The 22,002-nt window shown below is 45.2% G+C and overlaps 2 protein-coding genes across 4 annotated transcripts in view; one reads left to right on the top strand and one right to left on the bottom strand.

Annotated features, from left to right (window-relative positions):
* The window catches only part of LOC118096740 (C-C motif chemokine 22), a 79,686-nt gene that overhangs the window by 868 nt on the left and 56,816 nt on the right, over nucleotides 1-22,002 (top strand). The window lies entirely within an intron of this gene.
* LOC148683549 (C-C motif chemokine 4 homolog) lies at nucleotides 15,069-21,992 on the bottom strand. Of its 3 annotated transcripts, XR_015947110.1 has the most exons (5): nucleotides 21,859-21,992; nucleotides 20,486-20,572; nucleotides 17,576-17,644; nucleotides 16,954-17,065; nucleotides 15,069-15,695 (listed from the first exon to the last, which is right to left on the bottom strand). XR_015947110.1 is itself a non-coding variant. In XM_088658113.1 (4 exons), the coding sequence occupies exons 2-4, from the start codon at nucleotides 20,565-20,567 to the stop codon at nucleotides 15,599-15,601; spliced, it is 291 nt and encodes a 96-aa protein (XP_088514239.1). In that variant the 5' UTR covers nucleotides 20,568-20,572; nucleotides 21,859-21,992; the 3' UTR covers nucleotides 15,069-15,598. The 3 variants fall into 3 exon arrangements, 2 of the variants coding, with proteins under 2 accessions (XP_088514239.1, XP_088514240.1); XM_088658113.1 differs by lacking the exon at nucleotides 17,576-17,644; XM_088658114.1 differs by lacking the exon at nucleotides 17,576-17,644 and having other exon boundaries at nucleotides 20,486-20,568; nucleotides 21,859-21,982.

Genomic DNA, 22,002 nt, shown 5'->3' with positions numbered 1-22,002 from the left:
CGTGTCACCTCTTATTTGCTTTTTCTCTGGACAAAAAGTCCCAAATGCATTTTCAATGGGCCACTGAACAGGACCATTTATTTCTCCATTATTTCTCCACTTCTCCTGGAACTGGTAAAACAGGCAGGCAGGTCACCTTCCTTGTTAAAAGGCACCAGGCCTGACCTCGCCACAGATCCCATGTCCTCAGTAGAGAGGGGGCAGAAATTCATTCTGCTCACCATTAAATGCGAGCCTGCCAGCCAAATCCCTGCTTCCCAAAGCAGCATGCCCACCTTAAATACTTGGACTTCTCTGAATTTTGGATACAGTTCTCCAGTGCAGACAGAAATGTCTCTGTTAGCGAAAATAATATACAAACAAGCACTCTTTCCTGGGGAAATCACATATTTTGGAACAAAGGTGTAACAGAATGCTGAATTTAAAATGGGAAAATTGAGAGAAATTGAAACTGAAAGATCTGCCCTTCCCTAGTGGGGAAGCAATATCAGTCTCAGCTCCTCCTTTTCCCTCCGACCCACTCCTGATTTTCTCAATAAATTGTTCCTATGATCTCTCCACCCCACCCCCCAAACCCAAACCCAGCTCCCAAATGCTTAAGTCTTTGTTTCCCATCTTTCCTGATCCCCCACCATTGGTCAATTGACCCCTTGGCTTTCACCCATTCCCCAAAACTTATACCACAGAAGGCAGATTGCATGTAGGGCTGGGGTAGAAATAATCCTCCACAACAGTGGAAAGCACACTTTCTGGATAATGGGCAGTGCAGCAGCCAGGTGGAGCATCCCGTCGAGCCTGGAGAGCTGGGGAGAGCAGGCATTGCTATTCATATTATGAAATGTGTAAGATGCCCAAGAGCTAAAGCTATGGGAGTTTCTTTGCAACAAGCCTCCAGAGACATCACCACCCACTTGACCGGAGGTTCGCACCCCTTGCCTCTCTCTATGCGGAGGCACTTATGTTGAAAGACATCAGGGCTGGGGCCTGTGTGGGTCTTCCCTTCTGCCAGGCCTCCCTGTCTTTCTCTCAAATCCAGGGCCATATCCTTCACAGCCCTAAACATTAGGAAGAACATTCAACAGTGGAATGGACTCCCTCAAAAGGTGATGGACTCTCCTTCTTCAGAGATTTTTAAGAAGAGGTTGGGTGTCCATCTGTCAGGCACTGCAGGGGGTTGGATTTATAAAGGACACGTGGTTCCTTTCAACTCTATTCTTCTATTATTCCGTCCCCTCTTCTGGTGGCTTTTTGGGGTGGAATGCGTCCTCATACTGTGATGATGATGAGAGGTTGTTTATTATTATATAAAAAACCCTAGCACTTGACCTTTTGTGGCTGGAATGTACAAATTTAAAGTCAGGTTGACTCACGCAGAGCTGCCACAGCAAGGAGTAAGGCAACAGTAGCCCCTGAGATCTTCATACTGTCTGGAGAGGAAGAGGAGATTTCAGGACCACTTCAGAGGCTTCCTCTGCTTCTGTGATGCTCACCACCTAAAGCTCCTCCACCTCTCCTTTGATATGCCATTCCCAGCTCTGACCCAATACCAGACACTGAGTCCTCAGAGGACAACCAGGACACAGATCCAGGCATAGCTGCCAAGTTTTCCCTTTTCTCGCGAGGAAGCCTATTCAGCATAATGGAATATCCCTTTAAAAAGGGGATAACTTGGCAGCTATGGATCCAGGAGCAGGCAGGGTCCCCTCTGAACAAATGCTAAGGAACCTCTTCACAGGCCTTCCAGGCTGAGAGACCTGCTTAAGAAGCCCTGGAGCTGTCAGGGGAGGAGGTTGCGGGGAGTTGGGCTAGATGCCCTGTGGGTATCCCTTCTAACTGTACAATTCTGTGAGTCTATGCAGCTCTCTCTCTTTCCCCCTCCATTGGTCCTTCAGAAGGCCAGGGCTGAGCCCAAAAGCAACAGCACAGCATGCATCAACATATGGAACACTTGAGCAAAAGGGACCTTCTCATGAGTAAGCAGCCTACTCATGAGTAAGCAATTCCTGGAACTCCTCTGCTAGCAGTTGTGGTTTGGTGTGGTCTAGGAGGACAGAGTCCTGCTTTAGCCTTTCAGTTGCTGGGAGAAACTCAGGTCTTTGATGTTTTCTTGAAGGGCAATTTATTGCAAGAGTCTTCTTTCTGCAAGGTGGGATCATTTTATAGGGAAGTTCCCTATATAGGGAAGTTTTCAATGTTTGATATCTTACTGTGTTTTAATTTGTTGGAAGCCGTATAGAGTGAGTGGCACAACCCAGTTAGATGGGTGGCATATAAATAATAATAATAATAATAATAATAATAATAATAATAATAATTCCTACTGCCAATCAGGCTTATACAGTGAAGTCCTCTGTTCATCTGACATACGGCCTCCCAATCTGGATCTTAGGGTTTAATTAACTAATTAACTAATTTTTGGAATTTATATACTGCTTTTTGTTATCAAAAATACCAGAGTGGTTCACATCATAAAACATGACAGTAATCTCTAAAAAAAGAGTACTTAGAAGTGAAAACAGCAAAGGCCCCGAAGACAATAGGGAACCTTTACTAGCAGTTGGTAAAAGGCTGGGTAAACAAACAGGTGTTTCACTGATGGTGAAAACACTACTGTGGGTGACCTCCAACTCTCAATAGGGAGAGTATTTCACATGGTGGGTCCCCTATGAAATGGCTTAGTTCCCAAGTGGCAGGAGCTTAGTCTGGGTCCTTTAGAAAGCTACTGGGTTTGTTACCCTGTGTGAGAAAGCAGAGATCTACCTGGAAGCCAGTATTTGATCAGTTGAGTGCAAAGCTTGGATGGCTGCCCTCAAGTGATGGACAGTCCCACATAGAAAGGATTGGCTTGCCTGCCTCGTTTTCATTCCAGACCTTCCATAATCCTGTTCTGAATTTCTTGAGTTCACTGTGTTCCTCTTCTCAGAATACTTCCCACTTACCTTGCCTCCTTCTCCAAGGTCAATTTTTGGAACAAACTCCTTTGCTACAGAGTCCTCCTACCTTATACCTTCAAAGCCAGTTACTCTCAGTGCTGTCTCCTCCCCCAGTTGCATCTTCCCCTTATATTTAGGCAGGAGAGGGCAGGGCCTGCACCCACCTCAACCCACACCCTATCACAATTCCTATGCATGCTTGATCCTTGGTTAAGGGGGTCACAAAATGGGATTGGCCAGCTGGGGTGAGAAGACAATTAATGGTGCCTTGTGAGAGGTGGTCAGTCCCAGCTGCCTTGAACCATAGAACCAACTCTTCAACCATGACCCCTAGGGCATAGCTGTCAACCCCCCCCCCTTTTTTTGCGGGAAACTCCCTTATTCCAAGCCACAGCTGTCAACCTTCCCTTTTTTTGCTGGAAATTCCCTTATTTCAGCACCGTTTCCTGCTGCTATCCTGGATTGTTAGATATACCGTAGACAGGTGAGGCTGCTGCTGATCCCTTATTTTCAAATCCGAAAGTTGACAGATATGCCCTAGGGCAGGCATCCCCAAACTGCGGCCCTCCAGATGTTTTGGCCTACAACTCCCATGATCCCTAGCTAACAGGACCAGTGGTCGGGGAAGATGTGAATTGTAGTTCAAAACATCTGGAGGGCCGAAGCCTGGGGATGCCTGCCCTAGGGTCATTCCCTTGTAATGTGGGAATCACAGCTAAATAATCCCTGACAGGTTTAATAATCCACCTCAGTCTAAAAACCTCCAGCAAAGGAGAGTCCACCACCTTCCAAAGTCACCTGTCCCATTGCCAAACAGCTTTTACTGTCATAAAGTTCTTCCTAACGTTTAGTTGGAATCTCCATTCTTGTCATTTGAATCCATTGGTTCTGCTCACACCCTCTGGAGCAGCAGGAAACGAGTTTCCCCCATCTTCTGTGTGACGGCCCTTTATATATTTTGAAGATATCACCTTTCCATCTTCTCACATACCCAACTCCCTATGGCCATTCCTTAAAATTTTTTAAATAAGGAATGGGGAAAATTTATAACTTATCTTAAAGACCATTGTAAACAGTTAAAATTGTTAGTAGGATTGGAATATCACTTGTAGTTTAAGGGTGAATTCTGGATACCATGGAGATGTAAAAGATTTGGACTACCATAAAAGATGAGGAAGGAAATGATAAATAATAGGACCCACAAAGGGGAGGGTGGAAGTCCAGGGGATTCATTGGAACCTTCTTTTGATGATTTATGTTTGATATATCCCTGTAAAATTTTAATTTGAAAAACCAAATAAATAAATTTATTTAAAAAATAAAAAAATGACAATAGGTTGCAATAACTATCAACCAGTCACACTCTTTAAGGGCAAGGTACTCAAGGGAGTGGGTGATAGACAGCCCCCCCCCCCCAAAAGTGGGAATAAAAGGAACGTCTTTTTCTTGATAAGAAGAATCCAATAGCCCACAGTAAGGCAATAACTTTATCAAGACCAATCAAAATGTCACAGAACAGTAAGCAAGACTTGGGGTTTTCCTCCTGTGCTCCCTCTTCAGGCTTCATGGATTCTGCAGAAAGGGACATGTTCAACTCTCTGGCCACTGGACCGAAGCTGTGGGTTTGTTCCTGGCATAGCTGCCAAGTTTTCCCTTTTCTCGCGAGGAAGCCTATTCAGCATAAGGGAAAATCCCTTTAAAAAAGGGATAACTTGGCAGCTATGGTTCCTGGTACAAGGAGCTCCAGACTCTCAAACAATGAGTTTGTTCCATTGAGGTCAAGGTGGCCTACCTGTTACGAAGTAATCAGAATTTGAAGATGGAGAGTGGGCCTGTTTGTGTGCAAGAAATGGGCTGATTGTGGGATCTATCCACTAGATCACATATTGCTTTTGTACGTTGCAGTTCAGATATCACCACCGAGGGCTGAATGGCCATGTCTTTAAATACAGCACCTCCTGGTGTCTGTTTATAGATCGTCTGCTTTGAGGACTTCAGCTGGAGGGGAATAAATTGATCTTCACAGAAAGCTGAGCCCATAACCATTCACAGATGCTTTGTATATTTTTGGAAGCTGGATGTTCAGGAACTTAGAAAGGAGTGGAATCTGGAGTTCAAATGTGCCAAACAAACTGTGCAAGGGGAAATTGCTTTTTAGAATATGTACAGAACATTTTACCTTCCGTGGTTGGAGGAAGACAGATTGTGCAGACATCTTGGTTGACAGCAAGCCATACCACCAACGTCTGCATTGAATTCCCTTTTGCTGCACAGCTGGTGGTTCCCCTCTACAACCCAACCCAAAACCAAAACCTAGCCTGTCCCATGAAATACAATAACTATCAACCAATCACACTTTTGGGGGGCAAGGTACTCAAGGGAGTGGGTGGCAGTCTTGAAAAAAGTGGTGCTGTGGGAATGAAAGGGACCTCTTGTTCTTGATAAGAAGAATCCAATAGCACACAGTAAGGCAATAACTTTATCAAGGCCAATCAAAATGTCACAGAACAGTAAGCAAGACTTGGGATTTTCCTTCTATGCCCCTTCTTCAGGCTTCATTGATTCTGCAGAAAGGGATACGTCCAACTCTCTGGCCCCTGGACCGAAGCTATGGGTTTGTTCCTGGTACAAGGAGCTCCTGGCCCTCGGGGAAATGTATTTGTTTCCTTGAGTTCAGAGTGGCTGACCTGTGATGAGGCCATCTGATTTTGAAGATGAAGTGCCTGTTAGTATGCAATAAATTGATTGAGTGTGGGATCTAGATCATATTTGGCTTTTTCTATATTGTAGCTCAAATATCATTTACTGCAGAGTTCTGAATGGCTACATATCACACCTCTTGGTGATTGCTTATTGATTGTCTGCTTTGGGGGTTTTGAATGGAGGGAATTATTGGATTTAGTTTTATTGATTGATTGAATTTATATACCACCCTGTACCCGGAGGTCTCAGAGCAGTTCACAGAATAAAATCAAATAACTCTAAACCCCTTCCTCCCTTTTCTGGTCTAACCCTTACCATTTTTGGGATTTTCAGCAAATAGAAAGACACAGCAAAAGACAGAAGTGAAGCCCGTCACATATTTATTTTAGCAATAAGCCAGTAGGAGAACTGATTTGCTGACACTCTCAGAGCAGAGAAGGGGAAGGTGGTCTAAGCAGTGATATAGGAGGCTGGACTTGCGTTTTCTCAAGTTCACAAGTTCCAATTCTGGAATGTCCTGCTAAAAACGGGAAAGTTGTGCGTCATGATGTCTATTGTACCAAGGTAAGAAAGGGACACTTGTCAACTTCAGAGCGAGAAACATCCCTATTTTCATCTGAGGAACGTTGGAGGGTATGGTTTAAAGTGGTATGATTTAAATCAGGCCTCCCCAAACTGAGGCCCTCCAGATGTTTTGGCCTACGGCTCCCATGATCCCTAGCTAACAGGACCAGGTCGGGGAGGATGGGAATTGTAGTCCAAAACATCTGGAGGGCCGAAGTTTGGGAATGCCTGATTTAAATGCATAGTGCTGACAGGGCCTAAGGCTCTGTTCAGTGTGAAGGTGCCAAAAACTTTGGGGAAGGGGGGAGAGAGGGAGAAAGTCCAGCAAAGCAGCCATGGGGTTGCTGAGGCTAAGGGTGGCATCTGGTAGGAAGGGCTCTGCAATTGGTGCTAGTTTCAGCAGGTGTCTTCATCTTCATCTTGAAGGCTGTCTATGTATTCCATGAGATCATGGACCCACTTTTCATCTGGGTCAGCACACCTGAATTTACCATGCTTGAGATGAAACCTGTCAGAAAAAGTCAAGCATCCACAGTCGGCCACTGAGTATACCATTTTAATTCTCCATTAGCCCAAGGGCCCCCCCCCACTTTAATTTGGGCAGTCCACCTGCCACAATGCAAGGCACCGGGCCCACCCTTGACTCAGACCCTGTGCCCCCAGCGGGCTGTAGAGATGGGGCAGAAATTGGCTCTGCTCACACCTGAATGCCCACCTAGACAATTCCCACTTCCCAAGCCAGTATGCCTGCTGGAATACAGCTTGCTTTCAAAAATTGCTCTGAATTTCCCCTATATATTTCTCCCATTAAAGAATGGAGACAAAATATCTGTACTAGTGAAAATGATGTTCCAAGCATACACTCTGTGCTGAGGGATTTGCTTGTGAAAATGCATATATATCTCGGAGCAAAAGGGTCCCAAGACACCTGCAAGTGTTGAACTTAATGCTGGAAAACTGAACGAAACATAACAACAAAGCCAGTCTCAGCTAATGAAGCTGCCTTTTGATGAGTCGGACCATTGCTCCATCTAGCTCAGTAATGTCTACCTGACCTGGCAGGAACTCTCCAGCATTTTCACGCAGGGGTCTTTCCTAGCCCTATTGTGGATGCTGTTGGGGATTAAAGCCGGGACCTTCTGCATGCCAACCAGATGCTCTTACCACTGAGCTAATTCCTGCTCTTCCCTCCGACCCCCTCCGGACTATCTCAATCTCTATTCTGGCTTCTCTGCTGCCTTCCCCTTCCAAACAAACAAACGGCGCCCAAATGCTTAACCCTTCATTCACCATGTTTCTTCAACCCCTTCCCCGCCAATTGGCCAACAGGCCTCCTGGCTTTTGCCCATTCCCAAAAACTCACTCCACAGAACGCAGGCAGTAAGGCCAGCTAAGGGCATAATCCTCGACTTCACTCTTTGGGATTGGAACTTTAGAGTTCCTTAGGCAGCAGCCGGGAACGGGCTCCCGCCGACCTGTAAGGGCTGAGAAGAGCAAACATAATAATAATAATAATAATAATAATAATAATAATAATAATAATAATATATTTGTACCCCGCCCATCCAGCTGGGTTTCTCCAGCCACTCTGGGTGGCTTTCAACAAGGATTAAAATACACTAAAATGTCACACATTAAAAACTTCCCTAAACAGGGCTGCCTTCAGATGTTTTCTAAATGTCAGGTAGTTGTTTAACTCTTTGACATCTGATAGGAGGGCATTCCACAGGGCGGGCGCCACTACCGAGAAGGCCCTCTGCCTGGTTCCCTGTAGCTTTGCTTCTCGCAGTGAGGGAACCGCCAGAAGGCCCTCGGCGCTGGATCTCAGCTGAACGATGGAGGTGGAGACGCTCCCTCAGGTATACTGGGCCGAAACTGTTTAGGGCTTTAAAGGTCAGCACCAACACTTTGAACTGTGCTCGGAAACATACTAGGAGCCAATGTAGGTCTTTCAGGACCGGTGTTATATGGTCCCGGCGGATGCTCCCAGTCACCAGTCTAGCTGCCACATTCTGGATTAGTTGTAGTTTCCAGGTCACCTTCAAAGGTAGCCCCACATAGAGCGCATTGCAGTAGTCCAAGTGGGAGATAACTAGAGCATGCACCACTCTTGCGAGACAGTCCGCGGGCAGGTAGGGTATCAGCCTGCGTACCAGATGGAGCCATGGTTGAGTTACCCGACATTTTAGGTCCTGAACAGTGACCACACTGGCTGACCTATTTCATAAGATTTATGCACTAATTGGTTGTAAAAAGAAAACAAACAAGCCCTCAAAGCTCTTTACAAAAAGGGATAAAGCAATAAAATGATCAATTTTTAAAATGAATAACAATTTAATACTTTTAAAAAGTTAAAACAACAACACATTACAATTGGATTTAAAACTCGTATCAACTTTTGGCCGGGCTTGTCTAAACAAAAATTATTTTTGCAGGCGCCAAAAAGAGTACAGTGAAGGTGCCTGCCTGATATAATCTGATCTGACCCCTGCTCCATCTATCTCCATCCCCCAGGACCATCAGGACCATGGGATAAACACGATGAACTCTGGTGTGAGTCCCAAATCTCCCTAGAACAATTATCAAGGGAGAGAAGAGGAATTGACTCACGTGGAGTAGCCAGGAGGAGGAGGAAGGTGACAGCAGCTCCAGAGATCTTCATGCTGCCTGGAGAGGGAGAGGAGATTTCAGGACCTTTCCAGGAGCAACCTGGGCTTCTGTGATGCTCAATACCTAAAGCTCCTCCTGGTGTCCCTTTGTATACCATCCCTATCTCCAACCTGGTTCATGACACAGAGTCCTCAAAGGATAAACAGGACATACCACAGGTCCAGGATCAGGAACATTCCCGTGAAATCAATGCTGAGGATGCCCTTGAGGGGGACCCTCTGGGTTGATGAAGACCCCCCGAGCTATCAGTGGAAGAAGGGAGTCCCCCCGCCACAATCCTTGAGAATGCTGGCACCAAAAGGTTCGGGTCCAGGCCAAGGAGCAACAACATACAATAATAGAATTGTAGAGTTGGGAGGGAACCCAAGAGTCACCTAGTCCAGCCCCTTGCAATTCAGGAACCACAGGATCCCAGAAAGATGGCCACCCAAGTTCTGTTTGAGGACCTCCAATGAAGGAGAGCCTACTGCTTTCTAAGGGAGTCTGTTCCACCATCAAACATATAAAAGATTGGGCTTGTCTACTACTTTTTAGCTATAGGCCATTCACAATTCTGTCCTGTATTTCTGGAGGTCCCCTCGCTTTCCCTCTTACCTGGTACAGGTAATCGCCTTCTTCCCCAAGTTCAGTTTTAGAGGTCTGGTGTGCTACAGATTTGTCCCACCTTTCACCATCAAAGTCAGTTGTGTTGAGCCTCAGTCTCCTTCCACAGCCACACCTTCCTCATATAGGTACATTATCAGAACCAATCAGAATGTCACAGAACAGTAAGCAGGCCTTGGGATTCCCCCCCCCCAAAATACTCCCTCTTCAGACTTTGTGGATTCTGCAGAAAGGAACATGTCCAACTCTCGGGCCATTGGACTGAAGCTGTGAGTGTGTTCCTGGTACAAGGAGCCCCAGACCCTTAAGCAATGAGTTTGTTCCCTTGAAGTCAATGACACTTGCCTGTTACGAAGCGATCTCAGCCTGTTTGTGTGCAAGAAATGGGCTGATCGGTCCACTAGACTAGATCATATATTGCTTTTTCTGTGTTGCAGGTGAAGGCTGAATGGCCATGTCTTTAACTACAGCACCTTCTAGTGTCTGTTTATAGATTGCCTGCTTTGAGGACTTCAGCTGGAGGGAATAAATTGATCTTCATAGAAAGCTGAAGCATTTGCCTTTTGAGGGAGAGGCAGGGTTCTTAAAGCACCCTTCCCTCGAACATTTGTCAATTTCAAGTGGAGATGAGCATTTTGACACCTGAATGGCTCAAATTATTTTTTTAATGCTTAAATTCATGTACTGATGGTTTTTCTACTCTCAATGAGAACTGCTGAGGTTAACTTCCTTGATTCACTTTCCCTGTCTTTCCCATTTCTTTGTTAAATGTGTTCAAGCAATTCTAGGGTCCTGCCACCTCCCTTTTCTGTCCCATCCCACTTCGCTTTGGGATTACCAGGGAAGAGATGGATTCAGCAAGAGACAAGAGATGAAGCTCATCAAATGTTTATTTTTGGAAGAAGCCAGCAGGAGAACTGAGGACCGTCTGATGGGTAAATTAACATACCAAAGAAGTATGGAACTGGATCCCTCTTGCAGCCACATTTTGGAAACCAACAAGGTCATAAGTAACCCTCCAACATTTTGTGACAAAAATTTGGGGCGCCAGGGCACCCCCAACCACCACCCCATCTCTGTCGCTCGCCCCTCCTCTATATTTCCATTGCTGTCTTTTGCTGTTTTTGGGCTCCTGCTCACAAGATGGTGTATCTCCAGATGCAGCATGGCCTGTAGCAGCCCCTGGAAAGTCACTGCAGCCCACGCCATGTTAGGAGATGCCATGCAGCCTAGAGCAACCCCTGGGAAGATGGAGCCTGTGCTGCATCTGGAAAATCAGGGCATCCCAGATTGGGATCAGAAACCAGGGCAGCTTCTGTCAATTTGGGATGTCCCGATTAAATCAGGACCTTTGAGGGGTATGCAAGGTGGTTTTTAAAAGCTGCTAGTAAGTAGGTGGTACTTTGCATGAACAGAAGCCCCTAAACATGGCATATTGTACCAAGGTAGGATAGGCACACTTGCCAACTTCAGAGGCCACTTTCTGGGAGAGTCTTTCATAGAAGCCAGACTGGCTGCCATGATGGCCTTAGAGCAGGCATCCCCAAACTTCGGCTCTCCAGATGTTTTGGACTACAGTTCCCATCTTCCCTGACCACTGATCCTGTTAGCTAGGGGTCATGGGAGATGTAGGCCAAAACATCTGGAGGGCCGCAGTTTGGGGATGCCTCCTTAGAGTCTAAGAGTTAAATGAAGCACCAGGTTTTTAAAATCTCTGCTCTCTGCCTTCAAGAAGAGCTAGAGGAAATGTCAATGGAGCCCCCCGTAACCCTGATTAGACCACCTGCTCTTTCTTTTTTATAAACACATCTTTTCTATCAACACAAGCCAGCATTCCTGCAGACTTCTTATCATTGCTAGTATCCATCAATAGGCCTCTAATCCTCCGTGAATTTCTCTAATCCTCTTTTAAAGCTATTAAGTTGGTGGCCATCACTGCTTCCTGTGGAAGCGCATTCCATAATTTAACTATGCGCTGTGTGAAGTAGTCATTTTAGCTGTCCTGAATCTTCCAACATTTGTTGGATGTTCATGAGTTCTGGTGTCAGGAGAGAGGGAGGAAAACTTTTCTCAGTCCACTTTCTCCATGCTGTGCGTGATTTTATAAACTTCTATCAGGTTGTCCTTTTCTGAAACTTTCCAACTCCTTTCTGAGGTGAGGTGACCAGAACATTATAGTACACTCTTTGTCTCTCAGAAAGACCTGGCTTGTCTCTTGTGCCAACCAGACAGAGCACTGCATGTTCTTTAGCCTTTTAGCTAAAGCTTTACCTTGAACCAGAACTGCCAATATATCTCCCTCCTGCTTCGAGGATTGACTTGCCCCCTGCCTCACACTCTAAAGTCCAAAAGGGGGAAAGAGATAAAGGCAGAAACTGAGATAAAGCCCATCACATATTTATCTTTGGAATGATCATTATTTATATGCTGCCCATCTGACTGGGTTGCCCCAGCCACTCTGGCAGCTCACAACAAAAAATAGTAGAATTACAATACAACATCACACACTAAAAACTATAATCCCCGGTTGTGAGAAAGCAAGTGAAAACCAGTTGGTACAAGTCATGTGTGTGTGTGGGAGGAGTGCTCATGTGCTTGAATCCTGCTTCCTGGTTTCCCAAAATGGGCAATTGGTTGGCCACTGTGAGAAGAGGAGGCTGGACTAGATGAGCCACTGGCGTGATCCAGCAGGCACCCCTTAAGTGATTATGTTTTTAGAGAGAAATCCACTGGGGCCAACTGGGTGGTGGTGGTGGGTTGGCCTTAAGAAGCACCTCCTTACGTACCACACTCTTTTTGGACAGGTTAGCCAGGGAACAAGGGATGCAGAAATCCTCAAAAAGGGGAGGGGGCAAAGGAAGTCTTTGATGTTCCAAAGACTTTGGCCTTCTCGGAAGTGGCACCCGCCCTGTGGAACGCCCTCCCATCAGATGTCAAAGAGAAAAACAACTACCAGACTTTCAGAAGACATCTGAAGGCAGCCCTGTTTAGGGAAGCTTTTAATGTTTAATAGATTATTGCATTTTAATGTTCTGTTCCACCATCAAACATATAAAAGATTGGGCTATAGGCCATTCACAAGTCTGTCCTGTATTTCTGGAGGTCCCCTCACTTTCCCTCTTACCTGGTACAGGTAATCGCCTCCTTCTCCAAGTTCAGTTTTAGAGGTCTGGTATGCTACAAATTGTCTCCCTGCTTATTTATCTTATATGCAGAATTCATCATGCGAAAGGCTGGACTAGATGAATCCCAAGCCGGAATTAAGATTGCCGGAAGAAATATCAACAACCTCAGATATGCAGATGACACAACCTTGATGGCAGAAAGTGAGGAGGAATTAAAGAACCTTTTAATGAGGGTGAAAGAGGAGAGCGCAAAATATGGTCTGAAGCTCAACATCTAAAAAACCAAGATCATGGCCACTGGTCCCATCACCTCCTGGCAAATAGAAGGGGAAGAAATGGAGGCAGTGAGAGATTTTACTTTCTTGGGCTCCTTGATTACTGCAGATGGTGACAGCAGTCACGAAATTAAAAGACGCCTGCTTCTTGGGAGAAAAGCAATGACAAACCTAGACAGCATCTTAAAAAGCAGAGACATCACCTTGCCGACAAAGGTCCGTATAGTTAAAGCTATGGTTTTCCCAGTAGTGATGTATGGAAGTGAGAGCTGGAACATAAAGAAGGCTGATTGCCGAAGAATTGATGCTTTTGAATTATGGTGCTGGAGGAGACTCTTGAGAGTCCCATGGACTGCAAGAAGATCAAACCTATCCATTCTTAAGGAAATCAGCCCTGAGTGCTCACTGGAAGGACAGATCGTGAAGCTGAGGCTCCAATACTTTTGGCCACCTCATGAGAAGAGAAGAATCCTTGGAAAAGACCCTGATGTTGGGAAAGATTGAGGGCACTAGGAGAAGGGGACGACAGAGGACAAGATGGTTGGACAGTGTTCTCGAAGCCACGAACATGAGTTTGACCAAACTGTGGGAGGCAGTGCAAGACAGGAGTGCCTGGCGTGCTCTGGTCCATGGGGTCACGAAGAGTCGGACACGACTAAACGACTAAACAACAACATGCTACAAATTTGTCCCACCTTTCACCATCAAAGTCAGTTGTGTTGATCCTCAGTCTCCTTCCGCAGCCACACCTTCCTCATATAGGTACCATTATCAGAACCAATCAGAATGTCACAGAACAGTAAGCAGACCTTGGGATTCCTCCCCCCCCCAATACTCCCTCTTCAGACTTTGTGGATTCTGCAGAAAGTAACATGTCCAACTCTCGGGCCATTGGACTGAAGCTGTGAGTGTGTTCCTGGTACAAGGAGCCCCAGACCCTTAAGCAATGAGTTTGTTCCCTTGAGGTCAATGACGCTTGCCTGTTACGAAGCAATCTCAGCCTGTTTGTATGCAAGAAATGGGCTGATCGGTCCACTAGACTAGATCAAGCTTTTAATGTTTAAGAAATTAGTGTATTCTAATATTTCTGTTGGAAGCCGCCCAGAGTAGCTGGGGAAACCCAGCCAGATGGGCGGGTACAAATAATAAATTATTATTATTATTATTCCATAAGAAACCCCCCCCCCAAAAAAAACCACCTACAGTTGGGCAGTATCTTTCTTAAGGCCAATCACACACCCTCCAACATTCCTCAGATGAAAATTGGGACATTTCTTGCTCCCCACCATTTCTTGCTGACCCTCCTCAACCCACCATTTTTTGGTCCTTCCCTGCAGAGGATTTCCTATCCGAAAAAGGGTGAGTGCCACCAACATCACACCAAGGTGACACAGCACACACACCCTCCACTGTCCCGAGAAAGTTCCTATTTTATTTTATTTTTCGTAGATTTACAAAAAAGAAAAATACACATCCATAAATAAATTTCAGAAAGGGGCAAGGCGTATTGTGCTCCACTCTGCTCTCCTCCCCCTTTCTTCCCACCCAGGGCAGCCCTGCCCTCTGCCTGCGCCCCAGAGCTCATGGGTCATGTGGGGGCTGGGCCTCAGAGGCCGTGGCCTCTCCTCCAACTTGCCCACTCTCCAGCAGCTGCTTCGAGCTGCCCAAGGGAGTGGAAATAGGGATGTTCCATGATTAAATCAGAAGCTGGTATGGCTTTCATCATTCTGGGACTTTCCCTGGAAAATCGGGACAGTTGGAAGGTATTGCAATCCAAACGTCACAAAATAATGAGGAAGGTTTAGAATTCTACTCCTCACTCCCTCTGAAGACTGCCCACTAGGTGGATCCTGCAGAAAGTGACACGCCTGACTCTCTGCCAGCTGGACCATAGCTTTGGTGGTGTAAAATGACTTTCTTCCCTTGAGATCAAGTTGGCTGACCTGGAGAAGCTGAGGGCCACTCCAGACACAGGATTTGTTATTTTTAGTTTTGACAGTGCTAATCAGCCAGCACAGAACGTTCTTCCAACAACCTTTTGCCTAAACCTTGATCCTGTCCTCAGATTGCAGAGCTGCCAATATATATCCACCTGTCTAGGATTGCTCTGCCCCTCCCCTCCCTCCCTTTTCTGCTCCAACCCACTTCATTCTGGGATTCTCCAAGGGGAGAGGAGATGAAAGGAGAGACTGAGATAAAGCATGTTGTGTCTTTATTTTTGGAAGAAGCCAGCAGGAGGGACTGTCTGGTGTGCTTAAAGGAAGAGCAGATGGACTCAGCAGGGATACAGGATGCTCAGGTGACAACATCTCTTGCCTCTAGGTAGAGAGCAGAGAGTTTTGAAATCTGGTGCTTCATTTATACATTTAACATGAGCAAAGTATTGGTCTCATCCTGATGCCACAGAGTGGAAATCAACATGGTGGCTTTCCAAAGCTGCTTGGAAATAGACACATGTTTGTGTGAACAGGAATCCCCAGACAGGGTAAATGGTATAATGCAAGCAGAATTAACTAAGAAAGGGGCACTTAGAATCGTAGAATTGGTGAGTTGGAAGAGACCATGAGGGTCGTGCAGGAAGCTTTTGCCCAACATGAGGCTCAAACCCACAACTCTGAAATTAAGAATCTCATGCTGTATTGACTGAGCAATCCTGAGTTCTTCGGAGGCTAGTTTCAGAGTGAGCCCATCTCAGAGGTCAGGTGCCAGGTGGAGCAACAGAGGTTCAGAACGTGCCAGCGCGGTTGACAAATTCAATAATTTTCTGGCTCTCCTGGGTGTTTGGATTAGCACAGATATTTCTACCATCCCTGAGTTGAAACCTGTTGGGGAAAGAAACAGACATTCACCACGTGCCTCTGCCAGTGTGGGGACTCTACTTCTCTGGGATTTGGAGAAACAGGCATGTAGTTCTTGTCACCTGTCACAAGGCACCAGGCCCACCCATGGCACAAACCCAATGCCCTCGGTGGGATGTGGGGAGGAATGTAGAGATGGGGGAGTAATTTGTTCACTGCTCAGTTTAATCCAACCCTACAAAAACTCCCACTTCCCAAACCACCGAAACCCAGCTCACCTTCAACATTTGCCACTTCTCTGAATTTTGCAATGCAGTTCTCCAGTGAACAAAAGCACTCAAGAACCTCCATATTTGTGAAGGTAATGTACGCAAATAAAATCTGCTAAGGGCAAATATTCTTTCAAAAATGCATATTTTGGGAGCAATATGTGCAATAATGTCTACATATGAATAGGTGGGTTTCCATCCCACCTGAAAATTGAGCAACCTGTATCAGTATGCCCACCGACACACAGCTCCCTTCAAAATTTGCTCTGAATTTTGCAATGCAGTTCCCTAGCCAATTTACAGCCACAAATAGGTCTATGTGAGTGAACATAATGTACAAACGTGCATTCTGCCATGGGGAATTTGCTCACAAAACTGCATGTACAGTGGTACCTTGACTTACAAAGATTATCCGTTCTGAAGGCACCTTCGTAGGTCAAAAATTTCGGAAGTCGAAAAAGCGGCTTCCCCTTTAAAAAACAAAACAAAACCGGAAACGGAAACATTCGCAAGTCGAGTAAACCGCATCTAAAACTTCGTAAGTCGAGGAAACCGCATCTAAAAGCGCCACGGTTTCCCTTCGGAGGTCGGAAAAAATGTAAGCGCACGGCCGTTTTTGCCGCTCGTAACTCGAAAAATATGGAAGTCGAGTACTTTGTAAGTTGAGGTGCCACTGTACTGGGAAGGATATGCACAATGATATCTACACATGTTCATGCAGACTTTAAAAAAATAATAATAATGGGGCAAGATGAATTTAAGATTGGGAAAACAAGGAACTGAAATGGGGAGATCTGTCCATTCCCAGTGGGGAGTCACAGCCAATCCCAGCTCCTAGGTGAGAATTTATCCTTTTCTCTCCAACTCACTCCCGATTTCCTCAATCTCTCTCCTTGTTCTCTCCCCCCCCCAGTTCAAATCAGCCCCTCATGCGTAACCCTTTGTTCACCATCTTTGTCCATCCTTCACCCCTTGGACCATGTCTGTCAATTGGCCTCTTGGTATTGACTTACACGATAGAATGCAGGGGGCAATCTATTCCGGTGTAGTAATAATCAATGACGGAGTCCTGGGGGATCATTTTGTTATAATGGATCATGCAGCAAGAAGATGGAACTGTCAAATCTGTAAAGGGTGGGGGAAAGCAGCCATTGTTATTGTTTTCTTTACTGAATTAATTAGATGCCTCCTCTGCCTCCTCAGACTCCATCCCTGAATATTCCTGTTCAAGCATGGCCACCTGTCCTTCTGAATCAGAAACGGATGGCAAAAATTCACCCAGCTTTGTCTGGGGCCCCCTCTCTTCCTTTAGCACACCTTATGCTCCATCCTCATCCCACGGTCCAACAGCTGGTTTCTGCCTTCTTGCGTACAGTATGTAAAGATTTATTGATTCATCACATTAAGTCGTATTTAAATGAAGTATTTTTAATGCATTTTTTCAGAACATATTTTGCATACATTCATTATTTCATCATAATCTGATGGTGGACTTCCCAACCTATCCTTCCCTGACATCCTCTTTCGCACTCTTTATTTTGCTGCACCTCCTTTATTTTATTGTCCCTTTTAATCCTTTCTCTTCACCTACCTTGTCTACTGCTGCTCATAGGGGCATCCTACTTGCTAGTTTACCTTAATTCCATCTTTCTTTGAGGCATTCCCCCTCGTTCTTTTGTAACGAATGCTATGTTCTGAATGGACCTAAAATGGTTGAAGAACACCACCACAAAAATGGATGCTCTTGATGAAGTAACTGTGTTGATCAAAGAGCTAATGAAATGGGCATGTTCTAGCAAAAACAATATGTTATGAACGGTACATGCAAGGAGACATAAAGACTGGCTATACAACGCTAGTTTCAAACAATAAGTGCTGTAATCACTTCAGTATACCTGAAGGAGCATCTCTACCCCCATCGTTCTGCGAGGTCCAGCTCTGAGGGCCTTCTGGCAGTTCCCTCACTGCGAGAAGCAAAGCTACAGGGAACCAGGCACAGACAGGGCCTTCTAAGTAGTGGCACCCACCCTGTGGAACGCCCTCCCATCAGATGTCAAAGACATAAATAACTACCTGACATTTAGAAGACATCTGAAGGCAGATATATTTTAATATATTTTAGATCTTTGTTGGAAGCCACCCAGAGTAGCTGGAGAAACCCAGCTGGATGGGCGGGGTACAAATAATAAATTGTTGTTGTTGTTGTTGTTGTTGTTGTTGTTGTTGTTGTTGTTGTAATGTGTCAGGAGCTATACAACACCAGGTTCGAACAATGAGAGTTGTGAAATGGCAAGAACATGCCAAGGATGAAGGACTGCCAAGAACATTAAGGAGTGCCAAGATTCAGATGAACAGCAAGAAGAGTATCTGAAATGAGACTTTTCAGATTGGTGTCTGTGCACACTCTGTCTAGTCATCCATAGGTCTTACTGAATCTGGCCCATTCAGTGAAGAGTGGTGGTGAGTATGGGAGATGTATGGATGTGTGTATGATTGAGTGCATGTTCCCTGTCTTGTCATGCTTGTTAACCAATAAAGCAGTATTATAGAGAAAATCTAATATTGGTTGTCTGAGGTTTACTTGTGCCTTCTAGTGTGCACTGGGTCTCATATATGTTAAACACCTAAACAGATTAAAAGGACCTTTTTGGTCATGACATACAGGTGAAACTCGGAAAATTAGAATATCATCGAAAAGTGCATTTACGGTATTTCAGTAATGCAACTTATTATTATTTTTTATTTTAATTTTTACAGATGCTTTCTTTTGGAAATTCTACAGTAATAAAACAAATAGTTACAATAATACAAAAATAAACAAAAATAAACATTGCTATTACATTTCATTAATTACATTCCATTTATAATTGACCCGTCTAACGACAAATAATTACAATCACAACAAATAAAGACTTGACATATCTTGCTTTGCATGTCATGCATCTATCTCATATATTGGTTTCACCTTTTAAGTTGCATTACTAAAATAAATGCACTTTTCAATGATATTCCAATTTTCCGAGTTTCACCTGTATTTGGTGTCAGCAGTGGGATCTTGACAGCAGTGGGTGTCAGCAGTGGGACCTTCGTGAATGAGACAAAGGATGCTCTTGGAGGGTGACAAGGTTGAAGCACGGGCAAAGTCTGAGGAGACACACAAGGTCCAGACTGAAAAAGAGACAGGAGGTGACCGAATTGCATGTTCCCGAACTCCTTTATAGAGTGAAATGTCATTCTTTATGGAAACTAGGAAAAACTCCCTCCAAAGAGCTTCACGGACAGAAGCAAAGAATGGACTACTGTATGAGAGTCCTTTTGTAACTGAGCCAGGGAAGGCTAAAGATTTTAAGGGAGATTTAGGGAAAGATCTCTCTGATCAAGGAATGGATTGGCTGTTGAAAAGTCAGCAGCGTGGCACTCCTAACACGAAAGAGGGGCTTCAAAAAGGGAAGGCATTGTTGACTGAACAATTAGGACACAAAGAAATAACTAACCCTTTACCTGAATTAGTGTATAAAAAGCACTGGTTTAGCAGTACAGGAAGGGAGTAATATGTATTATGTAATATATAAACAAATGCCTCCTGCAGATCTGAGAGAAATACAGTCATACCTCTAGTTACATTCACTGCGGGTTGCGTACATCACAGGTTACGAATGCGCCGAACCCGGAAATGCCAGAACGGGTTACTTCTGGGTTCGGTGATTCGCGCATGCACAGACTCACCAAATGACGTGACGCACATGCGCAGAAGCGCCAAATTGCGCGGCGAGCATGCACAGATTCGGCGCTTCAGGTTGCGTACTGCTCTGGATGTGAACGGGGCTCTGGAACGGATCCCGTTCGCATCCAGAGGTACCACTGTAAAAGGGGAAATTGGACCGATTGGTGATAGCCCTGTACAGATAGGGGTAATTTTTTTTAAAAGAAAGAAAGAAATGAGAGATCAAAATAACATGCAGGATGAAGAATTTACTAGACTGTTGAGAATGTATTCAGAAACTCAAGATTTTACAAGCATGGTAGCAGAATTGTGACTGGTAAATACTATGAGGGAATTTGTATTGGAAGCTGGAGGAGGCAGAGCAAAAAGAGAAATATTGAGTTGGGTTCAAAAAATCTTAAAAGATGTCATTGTCTAACCCAGATCAGTGCTGGAGATGCAGGTCCATTAATGTCAATGGGTTTATTCTCAGGAGGACTGGCATTTCATACCACTCATGGGATGTTTGCTCAGGTGCTTCTGCCACCTCATCATATCATGCATTGCTCTCTATAAAATATTACTTTTTTAAAAAAAGCATAAAAGGTTGGTAGCCTTCATCCTATCGCTCCATTTAAAAGGGCTTCATCTCTCAATTTCCAAGCGTGACCATGTTAGTTTCTTGTGGTGGAAACCACAAAGAAACATCTCCCACGATTAACCACTGTGCTCCTTCAACTCTCTAAATGCAACTTATTTTAAAGCATCCCCAATTACTGTACTTCAAGGCCCAAGATCAGACTGGAAGGACAATCATGCTGAGTAGAGAGGAATTGACTCACAGTCAAAGTCAGTTTCACTGGAGATGGTCTGGTAGACGTTCACAAGAAGGAGGCAGGTGAGGGCAGCCCCAGAGGTCTTCATGCTACCTGGAGGAGGAGAGATTTAAGGACCATTCCAAAGGCTCTCTCTGCTTCCATGATGCTCAGCACCGGAAGCTCTTCTAGGTCTCCCTCTTTATGCCATTCCCAGCCCTGATATGGTACCAGAAATGGAGTCCTCAGAGCATAAGCAGGACACCCTCATGTTTGTGGACTTGAGAGCAGATAAAGCTCCACAGTACCTGGGAATATGAGGCTGTAGGACAGAAACCCTCAGAGGACTTTCACTGACTACCTTTCAGTATAAAAGTTTTGCATAGGCTTAACACACCAAAGAGACCTGGAATCCCTTCTCATTCACTGTGGGGGTCTTGTTGAGTCCTTTATTCTACCCAGAGAAGGTTCAAGATTCTTCTCATCCTAGAAAGGACCAGATGTGTCCACCTCCTGTGAGTTCCAGGCCTTACCTAGTTCTGTCCTGAATTCAAAGAGTACCCTTCCATTTTCCACTTAAATTGTAATCGCCCCCTTTTCCAAGGTTGATTTGGGATTTGATGTGTAGTTAGAGCATCCTCCTAGAACATGAGCCTGCTGGATCAGGCCCACGGCCCATGTAGCAACCCATACCTGATAAGTGCCCCAGAAAAAACGGGACAGCCTGTTCTTTTTGCACATGTCTGCAGCTCCCCCCCCCCCCGGTGAGGGTGAGGTCATGTGACTCGCCCAGGAGCACATCTTGGGAGACGCGCGTCCCAGTTTTGCCTCTGAAAATGTTGGATGGTATGACATTCTGTTCTCATAACGGCAAACCAGTTGCCTGTGGGAAACCTGCAAGCAGGATCTGAGCACAAGAACAACTCTCTGTCCGAGTGGTTCATAGCAGCTGGTATTCAGAAGCAATACTGCCTCCGAATATGGAGACAGAGCAAAGCCATCATGGCTAGAAGACATCAATAGCCCTCTCCTCCTCCTCCTCCTCCTCCTCCTCCTCCTCCTCCTCCTCCTCCTCCTCCTCCTCCATGAATTTGTCTAATTCTCATTAAAAGCCATCTAAGTTGGTGGCCATCACTGCTTCCTGTTGCAGAGAGTTCCATAGTTTAACTTTGCCCTGCATGAAGACAGGCTTCCTTTTCTCTGCCTTGAATCTTTCAACATTAAGCACCATTGGATGTCCACAAGTTCTAGGGTTATGAGAGAGGGAGAAAAGCTTTTCTTTTTCCACTTTCTTCTTGCCATGCACAATTTTTTTACACTTCTATTATTTTGTCTTGCTCTCCTTTCCCCTCCTTGATTCTGCCCTGTATTCATAGAGCTCCCTTCACTTTCCCACTTACCTTGTAATCACCTCCTTCTCCAAGGTTGGGTTTGGGGTCTCCTCTGCCACCTTTCACCTTCAAAGCCTGTTGCTCTCAGCTGTGTTGTGCCTCTGTCTCCTTCCCCCTTCTGAGCTTTCCTCTTATAGATGGGCAGAAATTAGT

Source organism: Zootoca vivipara, chromosome 14 (genome assembly GCF_965207765.1).
Source record: "Zootoca vivipara chromosome 14, rZooViv2.hap1.1, whole genome shotgun sequence".
NCBI lineage: Eukaryota > Metazoa > Chordata > Lepidosauria > Squamata > Lacertidae > Zootoca > Zootoca vivipara.
Note: the sequence above shows the minus strand (reverse complement) of the source record. Positions and strands in the feature narration are given on the sequence as shown.

What these genes read in the sequence shown, in the direction of transcription:
- LOC148683549 (XM_088658113.1), bottom strand. Translation starts at nt 20,567, where the DNA reads ATGAAGACCTCTGGGGCTGCCCTCACCTGCCTCCTTCTTGTGAACGTC. An exon ending in CAGTGAAACTGACTTTGACT is followed by an intron (nt 17,066 to 20,485) that starts GTGAGTCAATTC and finishes CACCCTTTACAG; the next exon opens with ATTTGACAGTTCCATCTTCT. An exon ending in TGCCCCCTGCATTCTATCGT is followed by an intron (nt 15,696 to 16,953) that starts GTAAGTCAATAC and finishes TTTCCCCAACAG; the next exon opens with GTTTCAACTCAGGGATGGTA.